The sequence below is a fragment of the Curcuma longa genome, chromosome 7 (genome assembly GCF_044706935.1).
Source record: "Curcuma longa cultivar G26 ecotype Majalengka, Jawa Barat chromosome 7, ITB_CL_G26_1.1, whole genome shotgun sequence".
NCBI lineage: Eukaryota > Viridiplantae > Streptophyta > Magnoliopsida > Zingiberales > Zingiberaceae > Curcuma > Curcuma longa.
In genome coordinates, this window is record NC_133867.1 from 9,267,784 (window position 1) to 9,290,050 (window position 22,267).

Below are 22,267 nucleotides of genomic sequence, written 5' to 3' on the forward strand. Positions count from 1 at the left end.
TCAAGTACTTTTGATCTCTTCCTCCTCCAATTAGACTATTCAATTAGATGGCTTGGCTTAAGGCCTTGGTGTTGGCTCTAAGCCTTTGTTGGTTAGGGTTTGTGGCAGATGCTGCAATTGTGGAGCACACATTCAATGTAATTTTTATGATTTTTTTTTCTGTTTAAGTTTTTTTTTTCTAGCTAAAGCTTTGCTTTAATTTTTTATTAAATTGAATTTATAGGTGGGCGATATGACAGTCCGACGATTGTGTCAGAACACAGTCATTACTGCAGTTAATGGCCAAATGCCCGGGCCGACCATTGAAGTGAACGAAGGCGACACGTTGGTCGTTCACGTCATCAATGACTCCCCTTATAACATGACAATTCACTGGTAATTTATTATGAGATTATATGATTGATATATTTATTTATATATATTAGTCGTTAATTTCAAAATATAAATATTTTTTTAATCTTGTAGGCATGGCGTTCTTCAAATCTTGAGCAGTTGGGCTTCAAATCTTGAGCAGTTGGGCTGACGGGGCGAACATGATATCGCAATGCCCGATCCGTCCGGGAAGGAAATTCACCTACAAATTCAACGTCACGAAACAAGAAGGCACTCTCTGGTGGCACGCCCACACTTCCTTTCTCCGTGCGACTGTTTATGGAGCTCTCATCATCCGCCCTCGACGTGGCCCTGCGGGCTACCCCTTTCCTAAGCCTGATTACGAAGTTCCCATCATAATCGGTATATTAATTTTATAAAAATATAAAATATCATTATTATTAATATATAATATTAATGAATATTCTTGCGAATTTCTGAATTTGCAGGAGAATGGTGGAACTCCAGTCTGGTGGAGCTGGAGAGGGTCGCCATCGACGTCGGCGGCATCCCCACCATCTCGCAGGCCTTCACCATCAACGGGCAGCCCGGCGACCAGTACAATTGCTCTAGAAAACGTGAGCTAAATCAATTGTGAACATGAACTCGACGACCATGATCGTTGACTTGTTGTTGATTTGGATGCGCAGACATGTACGAGCTCAAGGTGGTGCCAGGGAAGACCTACTTGCTGCGCCTCATCAACTCTGCACTCGTGAACCAGCACTTCTTCATGATCGCTGGCCACTCCTTCACCGTCGTCGCCACCGACGCCAGTTACACCAACCCTTACAAAACCGACGTCCTCGTCCTCGCCTCCGGCCAGACCGTCGACGCCCTCATGGTCGCCGACGCTGCCCCCGGCGACTACTACATGGCCGCCCTCCCGTACATCAGCACCGGCTTCCTCTTCCCCGGCCTCCGCTTTGACACCTCCACCACTACGGCAGTACTTCGCTACCACACCCCTCGTCCGGCGAGGCCGCTCATGCCGATGCTCCCGAGCGTGTACTCCCTCGAGACGGCGAACCGGTTTTACACGAACATCACCGGGCTGCTCCGGCCGGGCCACCCGACGGTGCCGCTGCACGTGGATGAGCACATGTTCGTCACGTTTGGGTTCGGGCTGGTGCCCTGCCTGCCGAGTCAAATCCGCTGCAACCGGACCACCGGGTCCTTCGCCGCCAGCATGAACAACGTGTCGTTCCATTTCCCCTCCCAGGTGTCCCTCCTCGAGGCGAGCTATCGGCGGATCGATGGCGTCTACACCGCCGACTTCCCCGACGAGCCGCCCCTCTGGTTCGACTTCACCAACGTGACCGACCCCGGGCTGTCGATGACAGTGAAGCAGACCCGGGTGAGGAAGGTCCGGTTCGGGGCGACGGTCGAGATGGTCCTGCAGAACACGGCGATCATCGCGACGGAGAACCACCCGATGCACATCCATGGCTACAACTTCTTCATCCTCGCACAAGGTTTCGGCAACTACAACAAGGCGACCGACCCCGCCCGGTACAATCTGGTGAACCCGCAGGTGAGGAACACCATCGGGGTTCCGGTCGGAGGATGGGCCGTCATCCGGTTCGTCGCCAACAACCCAGGTTCGAAGCTAACTGCTCTCATCTCCGTTTCGAGATACTGAAACTGGATCTAACATTTTTGGGACTATTTTGATCGAACTAGGGATGTGGTTCATGCACTGCCATTTGGATTCGCACTTGCCGTTGGGGTTGTCGATGGCGTTCGAGGTGGAGAATGGACCGGACGCGGACTCGACGCTGCCGCCGCCTCCGCCGGACTACCCGAGTTGCCATGATTATTAGTCAGGCCGGCCGGAGAAGAAGATGAATAAATAAAGCAGCTCAATTTATTGCATTTATATGTACGAGCAAATTATCATTATCTTATCGATAATATTGTCATAATTATCACAGTTAATTTTTATTTATAATTTGGAAGAAATAAAATGTTACACATTCTGTCTCTCTAGCACAGCCCAGCCCAGAACTCTCCTGAAGCCCAACTTAATAAGCTATAGAACTCTCCAGAAGCCTCATCCTCATGTTTCCGTTCCTATTAAAACCCTAAACTCGCACTTTTTTCTTGTTGTTTTTTTTATCGCAATCCGTCTGCAAGATGTCGATCGTTCCCTTCGGCTTCGGTAGCCGTCTAGGAAGCCTTTTCGATCCCTTCTTCATCGACCCTTGGGAACCCTTCGAGGGCTTCCCCTTCGAGTCTCGCCTCGCCTTCCCTCAGTCCGCCTTCGCCGCAGCCTCTGGTGCCCGCGTCGACTGGAAGGAAACCCAGGAGGCGCACGTCTTCAAGGCCGATCTCCCAGGCCTGCGCAAGGAGGACGTCAGGGTGGAGGTGGAGGACGGCTCCGTCCTCCAGATCAGCGGCGAGCGCAGCCGCGAGCGCGAGGAGAAGACCGACAGCTGGCACCGCATCGAGCGCAGCAGCGGCAAGTTTCTCCGCAGGTTCCGTCTTCCGGCCAACGCCAAGGCGGATCAGGTCAAGGCAGCCATGGAGAACGGCGTGCTCACCGTTACCGTGCCCAAGGAAGCGGTCAAGAAGCCCGGCATGACGTCCATCGAGATTTCCGGTTAGGTTTGAGATTCAGACGTGTTTCTGCCTCGCTGCTGCATTAGATGCCTATATGCTTGCTTCCTGATTTGCTTTTGTGCTTTTGCTGCTCTTCCTTTCCGGCGATCTATCCAGATCTATCCAGTGTGGTCTACGACGATGCTTTAAATAAATTAATGTACAAAATTTTCTAGTTTGCGTGCTTCGAAAGGGGGAAGGGGGTATTCGGAGTGCAATTTCATTTGATCCGAGTCCGATCTTCATCTAGCCAATTGAACTTAATTCGATGTAACTCAAGCTAATTTGAGTTGAGTTCAATCATGAGTCGACTGACTTGACTTGAGTTCCGCCATGAGTTGACTCGATTCAAGTGCGTTAAGAGCGTACCACGTCGTCCCTACTATCTCCACATCGCTCGGTAATCATTAACCTCATTTATTAAAATTTTAATGAAATAAGTGTAGGATTGATGTAGAGAATCAATAAATGAAAAATTTTATTTAGTTATATAATGATACTAATAAAAATTTATTACATCTGCAACGCTAAAGGCGTTATAACACCTCCATCTCATCAAAACGCTGGGGTTCACTGTCACATCTGCATTATAACATGTTACATTTTTCATCCCACAACGCATTTAACGTTAATACGGGCCCCATTGTCCACAGCCGGTCGACCACCACATGTGGTGGTCGACCAGCTGGTCGACCACCACATGTGGTGGTCGACTAGCTGGTCGACCACCATGTGTGGTTCATGTCTTCTCCCTTGCAAGCCTTCTAGGTTGTGTGGTCTCCTATCCATATCCCATATATACTCATCCAAGCTATCTCATATACTCATCCAAGAAGATAAAATATATCCACATATCCATGAAATCGAATCAAATTGACATGTAATTATAAAATTGAAATACAATAATAACTTAGAATAAACCACATATAAAATACTAAATCACAGATTATTATTGTATTGCTCCCAAATATGCTCAACTAAGTCGGCGCGAAGTTGGTGATGAACTTGAGTGTCACGTAGCTCAGAATTTGTCCGAAGATAATCCTGAAATCCTCGATTTGAGCCATGAATAGGTTGTGCAGGTTCGTCACCTTCATCATTGTACCAATTTGTCAAGTGAGCTCCCTCATCCTCAACAATCATGTTATGTAAAATAATGCATGCTAACATGATTTGTTTTAATTTTTTCCGATACCAATAACGAGCTGGACCTCTGACAATCGCCCATCGAGATTGGAGTACCCCAAATGCCCGTTCGACATCTTTTCTTGCAGACTCTTGTCTTTCCTTAAACAACTTCCTCTTAGGATCCTCCGGGCAAGGAAAAGCCTTAACGAAAGTAGCCCACTCTGGATATATTCCATCGGTTAGATAATAACCCTTCGTATATGTAGTGTCGTTCACCGTGAAATTAATCTCTGGAGTATTTCCTTGCAAGACATTGTTGAATATGGGAGATTCATATAACACATTAATGTCGTTACGTGAACCGACGACTCCAAAGAATGCATGTCATATCCACAAGTCATGAGACGCGACTGCTTCAAGTATGATTGTCGGTGACCCATGTCCCCTTGTAAATTGACCTTTCCAAGCAACTGGACAATTTTTCCATTTCCAGTGCATGCAATCAAGGCTACCCAACATGCCAGGGAAGCCATGTCTCTCATCATGCATTTGAAGAAGATGTTGAATATCATCAGCATTTGGCCTTCTCAAGTACCTATCACCAAATATTTCAACCACATATTTGCAAAACTTGAAAAGGCACCTGATAGCAGTTGATTCACCCATACGTAGGTACTCGTCAAGATGGTCAGCGGGGACTCCATAAGCTAGTTGACGAATCGCAGCAGTGCATTTTTGTAGTGGTGATAATCCTTTTCTTCGCACAGCATCGTCCCTTTGTTGAAAAAATACTGAATGATTCTCTAATGCATTCACTATACGGAGGAATAACTCTCTTCGCATTCGAAATCGTCTTCGAAATATTTCATCATGATACACCGGGTTTATAGAGAAATAATCATTGACAAGCCTCTCATGCCCGACTTCACGATTTCTTTGGATGAATCTTCTTCTTTTGTGTGTGTCCCTCCTCTGATACGCTTCAATAAGTTGTTGGTGTTGTTGAAGAACCAATAACATCAGTTCTTCACCCGGATCTTGCTCATCGATTTCATCATGGACTTCGTCTTCACTTGTCGAGCTAGAACTTGAGCTAGAGCTACTTGTAGAATGAGACATTTTTGGAGGAAACGAGAAATGGGATGATAGTCGAATGAAAATCTCGTAGCACAATGTGTCTATATATTGTTTTTCTCATGCAACGGCTAGTTGGAATGGAAGGACTAGTTTACAACGGCTAAGGCAACGGCTAGTTGGAATGGTAGACTAGCAACGGCTAGTTGGAATGGTAGTCAGAACGACTAGTTTACAACGGCTAAGGCAACGGCTAGTTGGAATGGTAGATTACAACGGATAGTTGGAATGGTAGACTACTAAACAATAATACTCAACCATTTAGATATTCAATCTCGACGAAAATACAATAATACTAAACAATTTAGATATTCCATCTCGACCTAATATCCTGGCATAGACATTCATGTATGATAAGTTGCTCCTTTGTCATCTGCGAGGTGTCTTTGTTCAATATTTTGTACTCCTTCAACTTCAAGTGACGATTTTTAGCTTCCGATTTGGATAATGCAGCTTTTGCCTTAATCTCCTCTACTTCGAGTTGTTTTTTCTTCAGATCGACTTCGGACTTCTTCACGGTTGTGTACTCAGTGAACTTTGCAAAAATATTATTGTAGTTTATCGCCAGATCCTCCACGGTCAGATCCTCCACGGTCGATTTTACTTTTTCTTTTCCCTTTCTTTTTGCTGCCTTCTGTCCCATTGGACGAGTATCTTCATCATCCAGGTCTATACTCACATTTTGATTGGAAGAGGTGTTGCTTGCTCCTGACTCTGAGGTTCTCGCCTTCTTTGTGGCCACAAAGTGATCTGCAGACTGTGGAGTAAACATTGGACGGTCTTTGACAATTCTCCATACATGCTCAAGATTAATGCAACGCCATTATTTTCGGATTGATATTTTTCATACGCAAACCTCAATATATCTTCATCACTGTGACCACTTCGATATGAACTATAAACACTATTGTAATTTGCATTGAATCGATTTACCTTCTTTTGGATTGTATTATGCCAATGTGACCGTATAACATTTGCACTTCTGGTGTTTGAACCTGAGGGACGATTCTCATTGTAGTAGCTTGCAACCCGTCCCCAAAAAGCATCTGCCTTTTGATCATTACCGATTATTGGATCATCGCTGATAGTGACAAAACTTCTCGCTAAGAATTCATCTTCAACCTTTGTCCAATTTGAACGCTTTCTTCTACCCTCAGCATTTGAAACCACATTTTCTAAGTTGACCACTTCAAATGGGGATTCGCGGTCGGAAAGTTGAGTCTCCGGGACAAAAGTTGGAGTTGTAGGTTCATTTGACATCGGAGAAGTGAAAGACATACCAGTTGTGTATGGGGTACCATATCCATGAACAACCGGCGGTGACGTGAAATATGGATGACTCATATTTTGCCAATATTCGGCTGGACGCGGTTCATATGGACTTCGAGCTCCAAAACCTTGGAAATTTTGAAGATTTTGTGGAGGAAATGACATATTTGGAAATGGATATGGGTATTGATAATTTGGTGGAATTTGGGGATTTTGGGTTGGATGCGGTTCATATGGACTTCGAGCTCCAAAACCTCTATTATTTTCATCCATTTCGAATGGGACTGAAGAGAAAAATTTAGAGAATAGAATTGCAGAGTGAGTTGGAATGAAACAGATTAGATATTTATAGACAAAATAGAACCGTTAAAATAGCCGTTATATAAAATCCAACGGCTATAACGGCTATTTTCTGAAATCCAACGGCTCAATCCACAAATCTAACGGCTATTTTCTGAAATCCAACGGCTCAATCTACAAATCCAACGGCTAAAGGGTCAACCACCATCATGGTGGTCGACCATTGGTCGACCACTGGTCGACCACCATGTGGTGGTCGACCAGCTGATCGACCACCAGCTACCAGCTGATCGACTACCTCCTTCCGTAGAACTACGTAAAAAATTTTAATATTAAAATAAAAATTAATTTAATAAATTAAAAATTAATTTAATATATCAATGGAGCCCACCACATTCGTTAAAACGCGTTCAAAACTCTGAACGCGTTAAAAACTTTTAATGCGCCGCAACGCGGTCGCCGTTCATCCGAGGCGTTATAACGCCTTTTGAACGCCTTTTAACACGGCGTTGCGGATGCTCTTAGTATACAAATAAATTTAGAGACTAATAAATCCTGAGATGATTATAGTTATTACACGGACTGTGTAGTCTTCATGGTGGTAATATGAGAAAGTTGGGATCATGAATTCGGTAGAAAGTTTAGATCTTCTTGATATAGCTCAATTATCACTAAAATAAGTAATTGAGTAATTATTAGAATAATTACGGGACCAACTGTAGTTCCTTTACCTCTTACGAGCGAATTATCATTATCTTATCGACAAAATTATCTTATCGATTGTCATAATTATCACATTTAATTTTTACTTATAATATGCTAGCCCAGTCCAGCCCAGCCCAGAACTCTCCTGAAGCCCAACTTAATAAGCTATAGAACTCTCCAGAAGCCTCATCCTCATGTTTCCGTTCCTATTAAAACCCTAAACTCGCACTTTTTTCTTCTTGTTCGTTTTCTCGCAATCCGTCTGCAAGATGCCGATCGTTCCCAGCGGCTTCGATAGCCGTCGATCCCTTCTTCATCGACCCCTGGGACCCCTTCGAGGGGGAACCCTTCGAGGGCTTCCCCTTCAAGCCTCGCCTCGCTTCCCTCACTCGGCCTTCGCTGCATCCTCTGGTGCCCGCGTCGACTGGAAGGAAACCCAGGAGGCGCACGTCTTCAAGGCCGATCTCCCAGGCCTGCGCAAGGAGGACGTCAGGGTGGAGGTGGAGGACGGCTCCGTCCTCCAGATCAGCGGCGAGCGCAGCCGCGAGCGCGAGGAGAAGACCGACAGCTGGCACCGCATCGAGCGCAGCAGCGGCAAGTTTCTCCGAAGGTTCCGTCTTCCGGCCAACGCCAAGGCGGATCAGGTCAAGGCAGCCATGGAGAACGGCGTGCTCACCGTTACCGTGCCCAAGGAAGCGGTCAAGAAGCCCGGCATGAAGTCCATCGAGATTTCCGGTTAGCTTTGAGATTCAGACGTGTTTCTGCCTCGCTGCTGCATTAGATGCCTATATGCTTGCTTCCTGATTTGCTTTTGTGCTTTTGCTGCTCTTCCTTTCGGGCGATCTATCCAGTGAAAAGGTCTACGACGATGCTTTAAATAAATTAATGTACAAATTTTTCTAGTTTTGCGTGCTTCGAGTATTTCGTCTTAACGATGCAATTTCAACTGGTATTCGGAGTGCGTGGAAGGGGGTATTCGTTTGATCCGAGTCCGATCTTCATCCAGCCAATTGAACTTAATTCGATGTAACTCAAGCTAATTTGAGTTGAGTTCAATCATGAGTCGACTGACTTGACTTGAGTTCGGTCATGATAATTTTTATATTTTATGTTGATACAATTAATAATAATAAATATTTTTAAATCACTTTATTAAGTGAGAGTTGTCCAATGGTGAGTGAAAGTGTGATTAGTTAATATATGATTATTATATATTATCAGTGCCCGGAAGCATTCCTTTACCTTTATCAGTGCCCGGAAGCTGGTTAGGGGAGCCTTTCGGTAAGCAGATCGGTTCGCGGGATCGGAACCAGGCACCCCCGACCGGATGGGTATTACAAGGTAGACTCGACTGACTCGAGATGGACGAGGGGCGAATATGTCTTCTTGAGATTAAAAGTGAGTAGCTCGCGTGAATCAGACTCAAACAAAGGAGCGAATATAATGACGCCTGACACTTTGAAAGAATCCCAAACAGAAAGTGAGTAGCTCGCGCGAATCAGACTCAAACAAAGGAGCGAATATAATGACGCCTGGCACTTTGAAAGAATCCCAAACAGAAGTCACAGGGACGGGAAATGAAGCAGGGGACCGTAAGGGGTCGAGACTCATATCATTGTTCAGCGGCATTAATTGATCCTTTAATTGTAGCTCCACCAACGGGAATTGATATAAAAGTAGCTTTTGTAGCTGAACTTGCGGGAGAAGAAAGAAGTGAAACCAAGTTAAAGAAGTGCAAATAAAGAAGTGAAAAGAAGTTCATTTCAAGTGGTAAGAGGAGAGTACGCTATTGAGGTAAGAGAAACGAGTTCATTCTTGTTCCTTCTCCGCACCTTGAATTTCATATAAGTTAAGTGCATTTCAGAAGTGGTAGTTTTGAAAAGCGTCGGTCCTTACTTATATATTTGAACTTATATTATAATATGGCGGATAGTCACAGAATAATCTACAATTGCTATGCAATTTATAACTAATTCAACGCCATTCACAACCTGTGAAAGCGACGTAGAAGGGTAGGCTAGGAAAAAAAAAGACAAGGAGAAGCCACATGGAATGTCACAGTCGAATATCTGAATTGCATACCGTAGACCTCTGGAAAAGCACTGAAAAAGCAAAGCAACCATTCCATTCAAGACTCTTGCTTGAGCGACTACGGTATGCCATGTTAGACTGTATTGACTGGCGCAAGTCCGACTGTCCGAACGCCATCTAATCCATTCAATTCACTCTCTGACTCCCTGCTGGTTTAGAATGATAGTGACGGCATTTTCAAGGCATTTTCTAGTAGTATCGGACAACCTCGAACATGCTTGAGACAGGGACGGGAATCCCAGAATCCAAAGAACAAGAAAAAGAGTCTCCTTATGCCCAGCTAGATACAGGGATAAGCTCAAGTAAAAGAAGTGCATAAGTTCATTTCAGAAGAAGAATACCCAGCGTTATCAGCAGTTCTAAGTCAAGTGAAAGAAGTTCAGAGTTCATTCGGAATGGCGAAAGAAGAGTGAATTCGCGGTTAGGGAAGGGAATGCCAGGGCAATTCTCCTGTTCTTGTTCTTTTCTTTATTTGTTCTTTGAGAAGGCGAAGAAAAGAAGTGAATTTATTTAGCTCCACACTTCCCAGCAGAGAGTAAATGGCTATTGTCCATTTACGACCGGAGGCTTCGAGCAAAGTAGTACTTCACTCTTCCCCTCTAGCAAATGAATGGGATCATGCCGCGAACATGCGGGGCGACTGAATAGGAGCGGTTCCGCACCTGGATCTCCTAGCAAGACAAGCAACCCCTTCACGTCACTTCGTTCGTCCCTTTCCTGATGACCGTAGGAACTGAAAGAGAAGGGTAGCTCATCCTGACACACTTAGTTACGCAAATACACTTTATTCAAAATTACAAAAGATCTGCCCCGAAAAAAGAGTCCATTTACGATTGCGACTGCAGCTCCTGGGATAGCCCATCGTCGGCCCGAAGAGTAAATGACTCAAGTGCGAAGAAGCCCGACTGACTCTTGTTTGGCACTACCTGTTGTCAGTGGTCTAGGTCCGGTCATCTCTAAACCTCTCCTTACAGTCGAGCCCGTCGGTTCCTTGGGCCTTGCCTAGGTGAGGGTGATAGGTCCGAATAGCGATCAGCCCAGATGTCCAGTATCTTTTGATTGCGCTTCCTATTTGAAAGAATATTTTTGTAAATACATCATAGCTAGAGATCGAATCGTAAATATCTAGGTGACAATCTGAATGTCCTACCACAGTACAATGCCCCAGGGACAGAGTTATTATCTCTAATGACTGACATGGCAGGGTTATTATGATATTATTTCGCTAAAATAATTTACTAAGGATAAAATGATGAGAATTTTGAAACTATGAGGATTTGTTTTGAAGAAGTAGGAGAGTATTTTGAAAAGTGTGACTTTTCCGCCGAACTATTTAAGCCGGCCGCATAGTCTCCCTGTGAGGTAGAGCAGGTGGCGGTATATCTATGGCGGCGGCGGCGCCGCCTCCTCCCGACGTTCCGCGCCTCCGCCACCTCCTCGAGCTCATCGAGATCAAAGCTCAAAAGGACCCCGTTGCTGCTCTCTCTCCCACCTTGACTCCCTCGCCGCCCACTACCCGTTTTCCTCCCCTTCCAATTCCCTCCTCTTCGGCCTCCTCCGCGCCCTCTCCACTTCCGCTCCCTCCCACCTCCCCCGCCTTCTCCGTTTCCTCAGTCACCACCCTCGTCGCCCTAGCTTCTCTGAGACCGTCGCCGTCACGGCCCTCAAGGGCTTCTCCCGCGCCCTAATGCCCGACGAGGCCCTGCGCACCTTCCGGGCCCTCCACATCATTTTCCGCTGCAAACCTGGCGTCCGCTCCCATAACGCCCTCCTCGATGCCTTCGTCCGTGCCGAGCGTTGGGAGCAGACCGAGTCCTTCTTCGCCTTCTTCTCCACTGGCGCGCGGATTCCCCCCAATGTTCAAAGTTACAACATCCTCATCCGGGGCCTCTGTGCTCGCGAGCAACTCGACCGGGCGTGGGAACTCTTCCAAACTATCCGATTCAGGGGCATCGAGCCAAACCTCGTCACGTACAGCACGATTATGCATGCATATGTCAAATGCGGAGATTTTACCAAAGCAGTTGAGTTGTTCGATGAAATGTCGGAGAGGAAGGTGAGTCCAGATATCATTTGCTACAATATGCTCATTGACGGGTTCTTGAAAAAGGCTGAATTTGACAAGGCAATGGCGATTTGGGAGAGGCTGGTGACGGATACGAGAATCAGTCCTAACGTTGCTACCTACAATGCGATGCTCAACGGTTTGTGCAAGCTTGGCAAGTACAAAGAGGCCATGGAGATGTGGAATAGAATGTTAAAAAATGGCCACTCTCCTGATACCTTCACCTACGGAATTTTGATTCATGGGTTATGCGAGTCTGGAAATGTTGATGGAGCATCACTATTATATACGGAGATGATAAAAAATGGACTAATTCTTGACACTGTCATATGCAATGCATTGCTTGATGGCTTCTGCAAAGCAGGGAGGTTGGAGGATTCTTTTAAAATATGGGAATCAATGGAAAGAGAAGGCAAACATAATGTTGTTAGCTATAACATACTGATCAGAGGTCTGTTTGGAAACGGCAAGGCAGAGGAAGCTCTCCTCTTTTGGGAGCAACTGCAGCGGCAGGATAATAATTTAGCACCTGATTCGGTGACATATGGTGTTTTAATACACGGGTTGTGTGAGAAGGGATACCTTGGGAAGGCATTGGAGGTGTTGAAGAGCGCCCAAGAAAGTCAAGAGAATAACATCGATATATTTGCATATACTTCTATGATAGATGCTCTCTGTAAACATAAGAGAATAGATGAAGCCCTTTCCATTTATGATCAGATGAGTAAATCTGGTTGCAGACCAAACTCACATACCTACAATGCCCTCATAAATGGCTTCTGCAGAGTATCAAATATCCCAGAGGCTTTCCAATTTTTCAAACGGATGAACAGTATGGGTTGCGCTCCGACAGTTGTGACCTACAACACCCTTATCAGTGGCCTTTGTAAAACAGAAATGTACCATGAAGCTTACTTACTTACAAAGGAAATGACGGGAAAAGGATTCAAGTTGGATCAAGTAACATACAGCTCATTGATAGATGGACTTTGCCATGATAAAAAACTTGATGCTGCTCTTGATATATGGAATAAGGTCTTGCACGCCGGATGCAATGCTGATGAAATTGTGCACAATGTTATCATCCACGGTCTGTGCTCTGCTGGGAAAATGGAAGAAGCCTTATGTGTTCATGCTGAGATGAAACAAAGAGACTGCATCCCTACCATGGTCACATACAATACACTCATGGATGGACTTTACAAATGGGGCAAATATGAAAAAGCATCAGCAATTTGGGTTGAGATGCTAAAAGTTGGACTGAAACCTGATATCATCAGTTACAACACAGCTTTCAAAGGTCTTTGTTCATATAACAAGACATCTGAAGCCATCCAGTTGTTGGGTGACGCCTTGAGCCATGGCATAGTACCAACTGACATTACATGGAATATACTTGTCAGTGCAGTGATCAAAGAGGAACTATTTCAGAATTGATTTGTATGAGATTCTGTCAAGGTAAAGATCATATTTAAGTTAACTCTATCACTTTCATTTTTGTTCAATTGTTATATGCAAACACTCCATGATATTATATTCTAGTGATGATTGGGCATGTTCTTTTACTTATTTTTGTCTTTAAGATGATTATTAACACAATCTTCTAAACTTTGTTTTGACAATGCCAGTGCCACCAACCTTTGATTAGTTATCTAGCCTTTGTTAAGCTGCATTACCCTTTATAAATTCACATTCATATACAACTTGTCGACAGCACAATATTACGCACCAAGTTAGTCACTGTAGCATCCACATCTGGTAATTAGATTTACTTTTTCCTACCCATGAGAGTGGATAAGAACAAAATTACACATACTCACAGAGGGCATTACCCATTCATACTTCTTTGGCAATTTATAGTTATTTCTAGAGTAATCATCTGGGAAGAAATAAAATTAGTTTATTTCTTTTTTATTTTGCATCCAGCATTACACCAAATCTGAGCAAAGAAAGTTTGCTCCTAAAGCTGATTGGACTTTACTTTGGAGAAACTAATTTTTTACCTTATAAATCTCCAACCTTTTCTCTTATCAACTTCATTACTGGTGTCAGGCAAACCCAAAAAGGTTAAGCAAAATGCTGTAGCGTTCTGTCATTGAAAGATGGAACTATCAAAATCAGCATACAGATCATGGCAGCAAGCAAAGCCATAATATCAAGGTACAAGGGTTGCTAAATATTCAATCCATAACAAGGTCCAAGCCATAGCTTTCTGACCTCCTTGATTTGTATCCATGTTCACACTCAGTTTATCAGCTTCCAACCTGGTGAAGCTATACAGCACGAAGAGGAATTTCTTATGGCATTGTTGGCATGAGTCAGCTTTCTCGGTTTTGGAATCTCAGTGCCTAGTGTTGTATGTCAGCTGTCTTCGATGGGGCCTTGGTATTTTTAACTTGCAACAGTACAATTTGGCCTTGCTGTGTCAATGGTGATGGCTTTTCCTCATTCCCTTACATTCTTCCTGGTGAAATCTTATATCGAGAGCATATTTTTCTGCCCAAACCTGGGACCTGATGGTTCTGGATTGTCATACCTTGGGAAGTGTCTAGTACATCCATGATTTTTGTTTGGTCGCCATTTGCCTAAAATTTTGTAGAACAGATGTGTCCTTATGACATAGTAGATGGTGTGGGACTCTATTACTAAAATGGCAATTCTCCCCTGCTTTTTACATTATGCGACGATTTACAAATAGACTTTTTTTCCTCACCTTCACTTGGCCTCTCATTTTCAAGAGTTTTTTTGTAGGAATCTTAGCGCTCTCCCAGGTGGTAAGAAGCATCTAGGAGGGGCCAGGTGATTTTGAGGTGAGTATTAATTGGGTTTTCTCTGTCAGCTCAGCTTACAACATTCTCTTGTATGGAGTGGAGGAGGATCCTTCATATCGTATTGTCTTATTTGTCCTCCTTTTCAATATGCAAGTTTAAACGGCGGACTTGGCTGCTGCTTCATGACAAGACTAACACAAGGTTCTCTGGAGAAATCCAGTGTAACTTTCAGAGTTATCTTGTGTAGCATGCATTGGAACCTTTTGATGAGCCAAGGATACACCTTTTTGTTACCTGCATAGCTGCATTAGTTGGCTGGTCTATGTCACCTTTGAAATCTTTCTATATATTTACAATCTTAAATAGTTTCTTTGACGCGTGAATCATCATCTGGTTAAAAGGGAAAGTTTTTTCCTGTATCAGTAATGATAATGATGTGGCTAATTTCTTTGTTTACCAAATTCGGAAAGGCCTTTTCTTTAATCACAGTGTTTCTCTGTAGTAAGGAAACAAATAGGTCAGTGTCCAAGTTACCTTTACATTCTGTTGCGGCCGCTAATTCAGATCAAGTAGTAGGAAACTCCTTGAGGATATTTTCTTGCATCTGTTAGGAGACAAATTTCATATTTCCTAATCTTATGCATTTATAATTTTTCCTGAAATCTGCAACCACAGATTCAGAGAAAAATTGCCGCACCAAGTAAAAGTGTTTCTGAATTTGGTAAATCAAGAAATTGATACAGGAACAAGCTTGCCCATTTAACAAGATGATGGTTCAGATGCAAGAAAATTCCCTTAAGAACTTTCCTACTACTTGATCTGAATTAGCGACAGCGACAGAATGTAAAGGTAACTTGGATACTGCCTATTTGTTTCCTTACTACAAAGAAACACTTTCAGTCATCTGGTGTTTGGTTTGTATGTTGACAAATTACTAACCACCGAACTAGCTTGGCTTTTAAATCAGGTATTTTATTCACTATGCTATGGTTTATTATCAGTTTCCTTTTTGTTCTTTGCCATTTCGATATGCATTTCACCAACCAAACTGTTATGCATGTACAGATATAAGATGATTTCATACTCCTCATAACTACTACTAAAGCGTGTTAATTTCACCAACACTTCCTATAACATGACAAGCAAAAGTTTATGAGCAGTTAGTAGCATCCTTTGATGGATCAGATGTTTGACCTACCCATAATTGAAATTTTATGAAAACACGCCCTTGATAATGACAACCGATCGAAAGACAGCCTTAACCTTCCTGATAATAAATGTTTGTTAACCTGCATTGATCATATAAACATAACAGGGTTTTCCTTTTGTGGAGTAAATCTATGATTGTTTCAGAAAGAAGGATGAGATTAAAATAGTTCGGCACTCAGAATGTTGCAGGTAGGAGGAGAAAGCAATGTGTGCAAGTGAACAGAGATATGCAGTTTGTGTGGCATCCAAGTAATGCAGCTGTAATGGTGCAGTTCTATCAAAACCTTCATGCTCAAGGTTTCGCTCTACCTAATGCTTACAGTGACTCCCCAGCTGCTGCAATTCTCATCCATTTATTAGCTTCCGTCGGCCACCCATTCCATGCAAACAAGAGAAGCAAAGGAAAGAGAAAGAGAGAACGAGAGAGAGAGAAGAATGAGTTCCTCTTTCTGGACTTTCCTGTTTGTCTTTAGCTCTCTGGCTGTTTACTCGGAAGGACTAACTCGGCATTACAAGTTCAACGTGAGTATTTCGATTCTGAGTTATGTGGGCCATAGACAGCCCAACTAACTTCCTCGTGGGCTTTGCTTTTCTGGCAGGTGGTGATGCGAAACGTGACCCGACTCTGCTCGACCAAGCCGATCGTGACGGTGAATGGCCAATTCCCCGGTCCGACCCTCTACGCTCGCGAGGACGACACCGTCCTCGTCAAGGTCGTGAACCACATCGGCCACGACGTGACCATCCACTGGCACGGCGTGCGGCAGCTGCGGACCGGGTGGGCTGACGGTCCGGCCTACGTGACCCAGTGCCCGATCCAGCCCGGCCGAAGCTACGTGTACAACTTCACGCTCACCGGCCAGCGCGGCACGCTGCTGTGGCACGCTCACATCACGTGGATGCGGGCCACGGTCCACGGCGCCCTCGTCATCCTCCCCAAGCTCGGCGTTTCGTATCCGTTCCCTCAACCCGACCGAGAACACGTCGTCGTTTTAGGTAATTAATTCTTCCTTTTACATATAAAATGTATTTATTTAATTGTTTCTTTACATTATTTTCTGTTTTTTTTAAAAAAAAATTCAGCGGAATGGTGGAAATCCGACCCTGAAGCTGTACTAAGAGAGGCTATGAAGACCGGTCGGGCTCCCAATGTGTCAGATGCCCACGTCATCAATGGCCACGCTGGAGCTCTCTCCACGTGCGCCTCCTCCTCTCTCGGTAATTAGTACCTAAATAATAATATTATGTAATTAATTAATGGATTAATTAGTGATAATAATTAATGAATGCATATAGACGGGTTCACGATGGCCGTGGAGAAAGGGAAGACGTACTTGCTCCGCGTCATCAACGCCGCGCTCAACGAGGACCTCTTCTTCAAGGTCGCCGGCCACCGGATGACCGTCGTCGAGGTCGACGCCGCCTACATCAAGCCGTTTTCCACTGGCACTATCCTTCTCGCCCCCGGCCAGACCACCAATGTCCTCCTCACCGCTAACAAGACCGCCGGCGGGCGGTACCTCGTCGCGGCTTCCCCCTTCGCCGACTCGCCCCTTGTTGCCGTCGATAACCGCACCGCCACCGCTACCCTCTACTATGCCGATACCGTCTCCTCCTCCGCCGCCACCGCCCCCATCGCCGCCAGTGCGCTCACCACCACCAACCCACCGCCGATTAACGCCACCCCTGTAGCGGCCGCCTTTTCCGACGCGCTCCGCAGTCTCAATTCTCAGGCGTACCCCGCCCGCGTGCCGACCACCGTTGACCGGTCGCTGCTGTTCACGGTGGGGCTGGGGGCGAACCCCTGCGCCAGCTGCGTCAACGGGAGTAGAGTGGTGGCGGCCGTCAACAACGTAACGTTCGTGATGCCTTCGACGGCGCTGCTGCAGGCGCACTACTACAACCTCAGCGGGGTCTTCACCGACGACTTCCCCGGCCGGCCTTCGGTGGCGTTCAATTACACCGGGAGCGGGCCGGGGAACGTGGCGACGGAGCAGGGGACGAGGCTGTACCGGCTGCCGTACAACGCGACGGTGGAGCTGGTGCTGCAGGACACTGGGATCATCGGGCCGGAGAGCCACCCAGTGCACCTCCACGGCTACAACTTCTTCGTCGTCGGAAAGGGCTCCGGCAACTACGACCCCAAAGCCTCCCCAGCAGGGTTCAACCTCGTCGACCCAGTGGAGCGCAACACAATCTCTGTTCCCTCCGGCGGGTGGACGGCCATCAGATTCAGAGCGGATAATCCTGGTAATTTAGAGACCCTCCATGGATCATGAATGGAAAGAATCTGATGGATTAATTAATTTTCAGGTGTTTGGTTCATGCATTGCCACTTCGAGGTGCACACGACGTGGGGGCTAAAGATGGCGTTCATTGTGGACGACGGCGAAGGGCCGGAGCAGTCCATTCTGCCGCCGCCGAAAGATCTGCCTGCGTGCTAATGAGGCGGCGGCTGGCGGCGACGATGACGGCCGTGAATCATTTGGCAAGCAAGTTAACACGCGGTAGTTTCTTTCTTTTTTGTGGTTTTTTTTTTTTTTTTTGGAATTGCAAGTGTGATTATATTTATAGGACGACTGATTTGATTTTTTTTCATGTTGGAATTTCACTGTATTCATGGAAATTGATGAGAATAAATAAATCGATCTATTACATGCTTTAACTATGTTCTATCTTTAAGAAAATAAATATATGTATATAGAATTTAAATATCTAATACCTAACCAACGATATTCAAGATGAATATTATACATTTTTTATTGATATAAAAATATTTACCTATAAAAAAAAATAACCTAAAAGACATCTAAATCATTTTCCTTTCTAATCACAAAAAAAAAATTAAAGAAAGTCTAATAGACCCTTAATTAACTGAGCGCTTAAGCATTTTAAAAATGGAATCAAATGGCCAATATCAATTAAATTGGAAAACCATTTGATCCCATTGAAATAATAAAAATGATTGTTTTCGCTTCTTAACTTAGAAGGAAATAGAAAAAAATAAAAAATAATTTAATTTACTTTATATTTTATATTTTGTTTTCGCATATATTAGACAAAAGATTATGAAAAAAAAATTTACACAGCTTATAGATACAAATTATTTCCTTCTCTTCAATTCCCTGTAAATAAATAAAATAAAAAATACAATAGAATTTACTTTTCTTTTTTATTTTAATTACGAGGATATTAATTCAGGGAAAAGAAAACAAATAAAAAGTAAAATAAAACAATTGGTTTTCTTGTTTGATGAATGAACTTAATTCGATATATTCATTTTCTTTGTTCTATTTTCACCTAAAGTAGATGGAAATAAGCCAAAATAAAACGTACAATTTTTATAAACATACATAGATATAGAAGAAAATTTCTTCTTGTTTCTAATATTCTTATAAATTGAGGAGTATATTGATTTAACTGATTCTCTAATTAGCTTACCTTAAACATATAATTTAATCATCTTCAAAGTACAATGAGAAATATTCCAACAGAGTAAACAAATGAAATATTATAAAAAAACTAAGATTTACTCATCTTAAAACTACAAATGAGCAAGTCATAGAATTTCTTAATCTTTTAATTCCATCAAAGTAAATAAATAAAATACTTTCTTCCTATTTCATTTATTTATTTTGTTGCTTTGCTATTTGTTCCGAGCTTGGAGCAGTTGAGTGCGGTCTCTTTAATCTCCACACCTCCCAACAGCCATTGGATTGGATGGTAAAGTGCTCTTCACAGTGACAAAAGATCCCAACGCCATAATTTACTCGTTTATTCCTTGTCGAACATCAATTTAATCTTGCTTAATTCCACCTTTAATTCCATCTGCCTCCGAAAGATTTCATGGCGACAAGACAAACTTTTCGATAAACCTGGTTTGGTTTAGTGGCGGCCTCAAGCTCCACCAAGGGCCAATGGCGGCCCACCTCCCACCTTTTCCTTCCCTCAAGGGAAAGAGGGAGGAATAGAATATTGAGGCACCGTCCTGGGAAGATCTCCATTCCTCTCTTCTCCTTCCTTCTCTGTGCCTGAGAGAGAGAGGAAGAGGAGAAGGTCTCATCTTCGCTTCCGAATCCTCTTCTTCTCTGCGAAATATCATCTTTTGAGAGAGGAAGAGGAGGAAAGGTCTCATCTTTCCATCTGAATCCTCTTCTTCTCTGCGAAATATCATCGTCTTCCTACCGTTCTTCTTGATTTCTGTAACTAATGGAAGAAGAAATCATTGGAGGTATCTAAAGTTTCGATCTTTTCGCTATTTGGAGATTTTGGGCCGACTCGAGTATCCAATGGCGAGGACTGTGTTTTGAGTCCATTGCTTTGTTCGGCCAATTCATGGTTTTGTTTTCTTTTTTCAAGTAGTCGATTCCTGTAGCAGATCGTTGACTTGTTGGTGCTTTGATCGGTGGATTTGGGCTGCAATCTGGTCCCAAAAGTTGGGTTTTTAAGCTGGGGTTGACCGATTAATGGCGGCGCCGTGGATGGAGGTCCTCCCGTCTGCCATGGCGGAGGCGCCATGCTACCCCAACTCGAGCTTGTTCCTCGGCCGGAAGGCGTGCGGCGGCGTAGGCGCCGCGACGTGGACGCGGGACCAGAACAAGAGCTTCGAGGACGCGCTGGCCAAGTTCGACGGCGACGCCCCCGACCGGTGGGAGAAGGTGGCGGCCTGCATCCCCGGGAAGACCGTGGCCGACGTGGTGAGCCACTACGTCCACCTCCTCGACGACGTGCAGGAGATCGAAGCCGGGCGGATCCCCTGCCCCGGCTACAGCTCCGCCGCCTTCGCATTGGACTGGGACGGCGGCTACGCCCTCAGGCCCACGAGCCCGCCGCACTGCTACCTCGCCGGAAAACGGTTCGGCAGCCGGCCGGCGGACCACGAGAGGAAGAAGGGAGTTCCTTGGACCGAGGAGGAGCACAGGTTCGTGCCTAATCTTGTCTCCACTGTAAAAATGTCTTTTTCCCCACAATTCCTCGTCGTAGATTAATAATTCCCAATTGTACCATCAATCATTATTGTTCGTGCCTAATCATTATTATGATGGAATTGAGATCGACATTGACGGTCGTATCATTCTTGGAATTGCATGAAATTGATCAGGCTGTTCTTGCGCGGTCTGGAGAAGTATGGCAAGGGCGATTGGAGAAACATATCGAGGAATTTTGTAACCACAAGAACTCCCACCCAGGTGGCCAGCCATGCCCAGAAGTACTTCATCAGGCTGAACTCCGGTGGCAAAGACAAGAGGAGATCGAGCATTCACGACATCACCACTGCTAATTTATCGGACGACCAAAGCCTCTCGTCCCCGCAGCTATCGAACATCATGGTGCAGTCGAATTCAACTGCATTGCCAAGCGCGATCCCTAAAGATGTCGTCGTGAATCCTTCGGTGAATGCGAGTCGGTTTGTGCAAGATCATTTCCGCAAGATCGTCATCTCCGCGCGTTGTAGTCTTATGGATTCGACTGTTCGCCTCCATGGATGAGATGTTCATTGTGAGTTAAAAAGCAGAAGAAAGAAAGGGTTTTGAGAAGAGTAGAGATATAAAAATCATGTTCACAGAATCCCCCCACCTATTTGTCCTTGTACATTATGCTGTTTAACATCGATGTAAAACCCTAGAATATATCTAGTGAAACATGTATCTCTCTAGATGCCATGTAGATTTGGAGTATTTAGAAGGCAAAATTATGTTGATTAGAGTTAATTCTGTTAGCATGCAAAAGAATTTTCTTGTCTCGCAGTCATTTTCAAAAAGCCTAACAATTATGGAATCATAACTACTATAATATTTATGTATTATAAATATTGCATCTCTCATCAATACTAATTAATATTATATTATGATAATGGTAGCTATTATAATATAGAGATTTCAATTCTAACAACTACAATTCATAATTATTATAATATGAGCATTTCATCTTTATCAATATTAATTAATATTATACTCTAACAACTATGAATCATAACTATTACCACACAGACAATTTATTTTTGATCAATATTATATTATAGCAGCTACAATATCATAACTATTATAATTATGTAATAGATACAGAATCATAATTATGATAATTATATAACAACTATGATAACAATAATAAATAAAAATCATGCTCTTTTACTATTCTAATAAAAAAGAATGCTCTTTGACTTTTATCCAACAATATTTATATAAGAGTGACGCAATAACACATACTTATACCTACTAAAAGATGATATTAATGTGAGTCAATGGCCAAAACAATGCATTTTAATTCTACTCATGACACTAGTCACCCACATGAGAGTTGGACAACTGTCATTTTAGCTTTCCTGAAACCTTTATGTGATGCTTCCTCAACAAGGAAATGATTAAGAACTAGTAGATTCTGCTTTCTTCAGAATTTTCTTCCTCTTTCATTTTTTCCCCTTCAATTAGCTGTTGATGACGATACTTCCTTTTCCATTTCCGAATCAACAAACAATGGCAGTGAGCAGTGTGCATCCCCAACTACTGTGATGTGCACCACATTCGATGGTGGTGAAGCAAAGTTGGTGGAGGAAAGAATTCAAAGTACCTTAGAATCTTTTCCAAAGTGCTTGGCCAGGAAAGCGAGAAGAGTAGACCTTACT

The 22,267-nt window shown here is 44.0% G+C and overlaps 4 protein-coding genes and 3 pseudogenes across 5 annotated transcripts; 6 read left to right on the top strand and 1 right to left on the bottom strand.

Moving 5' to 3' along the window:
* On the top strand, nucleotides 1-2,254 carry LOC141832090 (laccase-7-like). Its single transcript, XM_074719570.1, has 6 exons — nucleotides 1-137; nucleotides 224-378; nucleotides 494-735; nucleotides 822-950; nucleotides 1,023-1,973; nucleotides 2,056-2,254. The coding sequence occupies exons 1-6, from the start codon at nucleotides 48-50 to the stop codon at nucleotides 2,193-2,195; spliced, it is 1,707 nt and encodes a 568-aa protein (XP_074575671.1). The 5' UTR covers nucleotides 1-47; the 3' UTR covers nucleotides 2,196-2,254.
* A 200-nt stretch (nucleotides 2,255-2,454) lies between these two features.
* On the top strand, nucleotides 2,455-3,148 carry LOC141831406 (17.3 kDa class I heat shock protein-like). Its single transcript, XM_074718762.1, has one exon. It carries the CDS (start codon nucleotides 2,509-2,511, stop codon nucleotides 2,977-2,979), a length of 471 nt encoding a protein of 156 aa, XP_074574863.1. The 5' UTR covers nucleotides 2,455-2,508; the 3' UTR covers nucleotides 2,980-3,148.
* A 764-nt stretch (nucleotides 3,149-3,912) lies between these two features.
* On the bottom strand, nucleotides 3,913-5,166 carry LOC141832597 (protein ANTAGONIST OF LIKE HETEROCHROMATIN PROTEIN 1-like; annotated as a pseudogene).
* A 2,562-nt stretch (nucleotides 5,167-7,728) lies between these two features.
* Nucleotides 7,729-8,411, top strand: LOC141832598 (18.1 kDa class I heat shock protein-like; annotated as a pseudogene).
* Nucleotides 8,412-10,985: 2,574 nt separating this feature from the next.
* On the top strand, nucleotides 10,986-14,871 carry LOC141832599 (uncharacterized; annotated as a pseudogene).
* Nucleotides 14,872-16,094: 1,223 nt separating this feature from the next.
* LOC141831658 (laccase-22-like) lies at nucleotides 16,095-18,089 on the top strand. Its single transcript, XM_074719067.1, has 5 exons — nucleotides 16,095-16,167; nucleotides 16,245-16,641; nucleotides 16,729-16,863; nucleotides 16,942-17,895; nucleotides 17,959-18,089. Exons 2-5 carry the CDS (start codon nucleotides 16,251-16,253, stop codon nucleotides 18,087-18,089), a joined length of 1,611 nt encoding a protein of 536 aa, XP_074575168.1. The 5' UTR covers nucleotides 16,095-16,167; nucleotides 16,245-16,250.
* A 1,582-nt stretch (nucleotides 18,090-19,671) lies between these two features.
* Nucleotides 19,672-21,328, top strand: LOC141831576 (transcription factor DIVARICATA-like). Of its 2 annotated transcripts, XM_074718961.1 has the most exons (3): nucleotides 19,672-19,876; nucleotides 20,024-20,566; nucleotides 20,747-21,328. In XM_074718961.1, the coding sequence occupies exons 2-3, from the start codon at nucleotides 20,112-20,114 to the stop codon at nucleotides 21,132-21,134; spliced, it is 843 nt and encodes a 280-aa protein (XP_074575062.1). In that variant the 5' UTR covers nucleotides 19,672-19,876; nucleotides 20,024-20,111; the 3' UTR covers nucleotides 21,135-21,328. The 2 variants fall into 2 exon arrangements, with proteins under 2 accessions (XP_074575062.1, XP_074575061.1); XM_074718960.1 differs by having other exon boundaries at nucleotides 19,672-20,566.
* The last annotated feature ends 939 nt before the right edge of the window (nucleotides 21,329-22,267 follow it).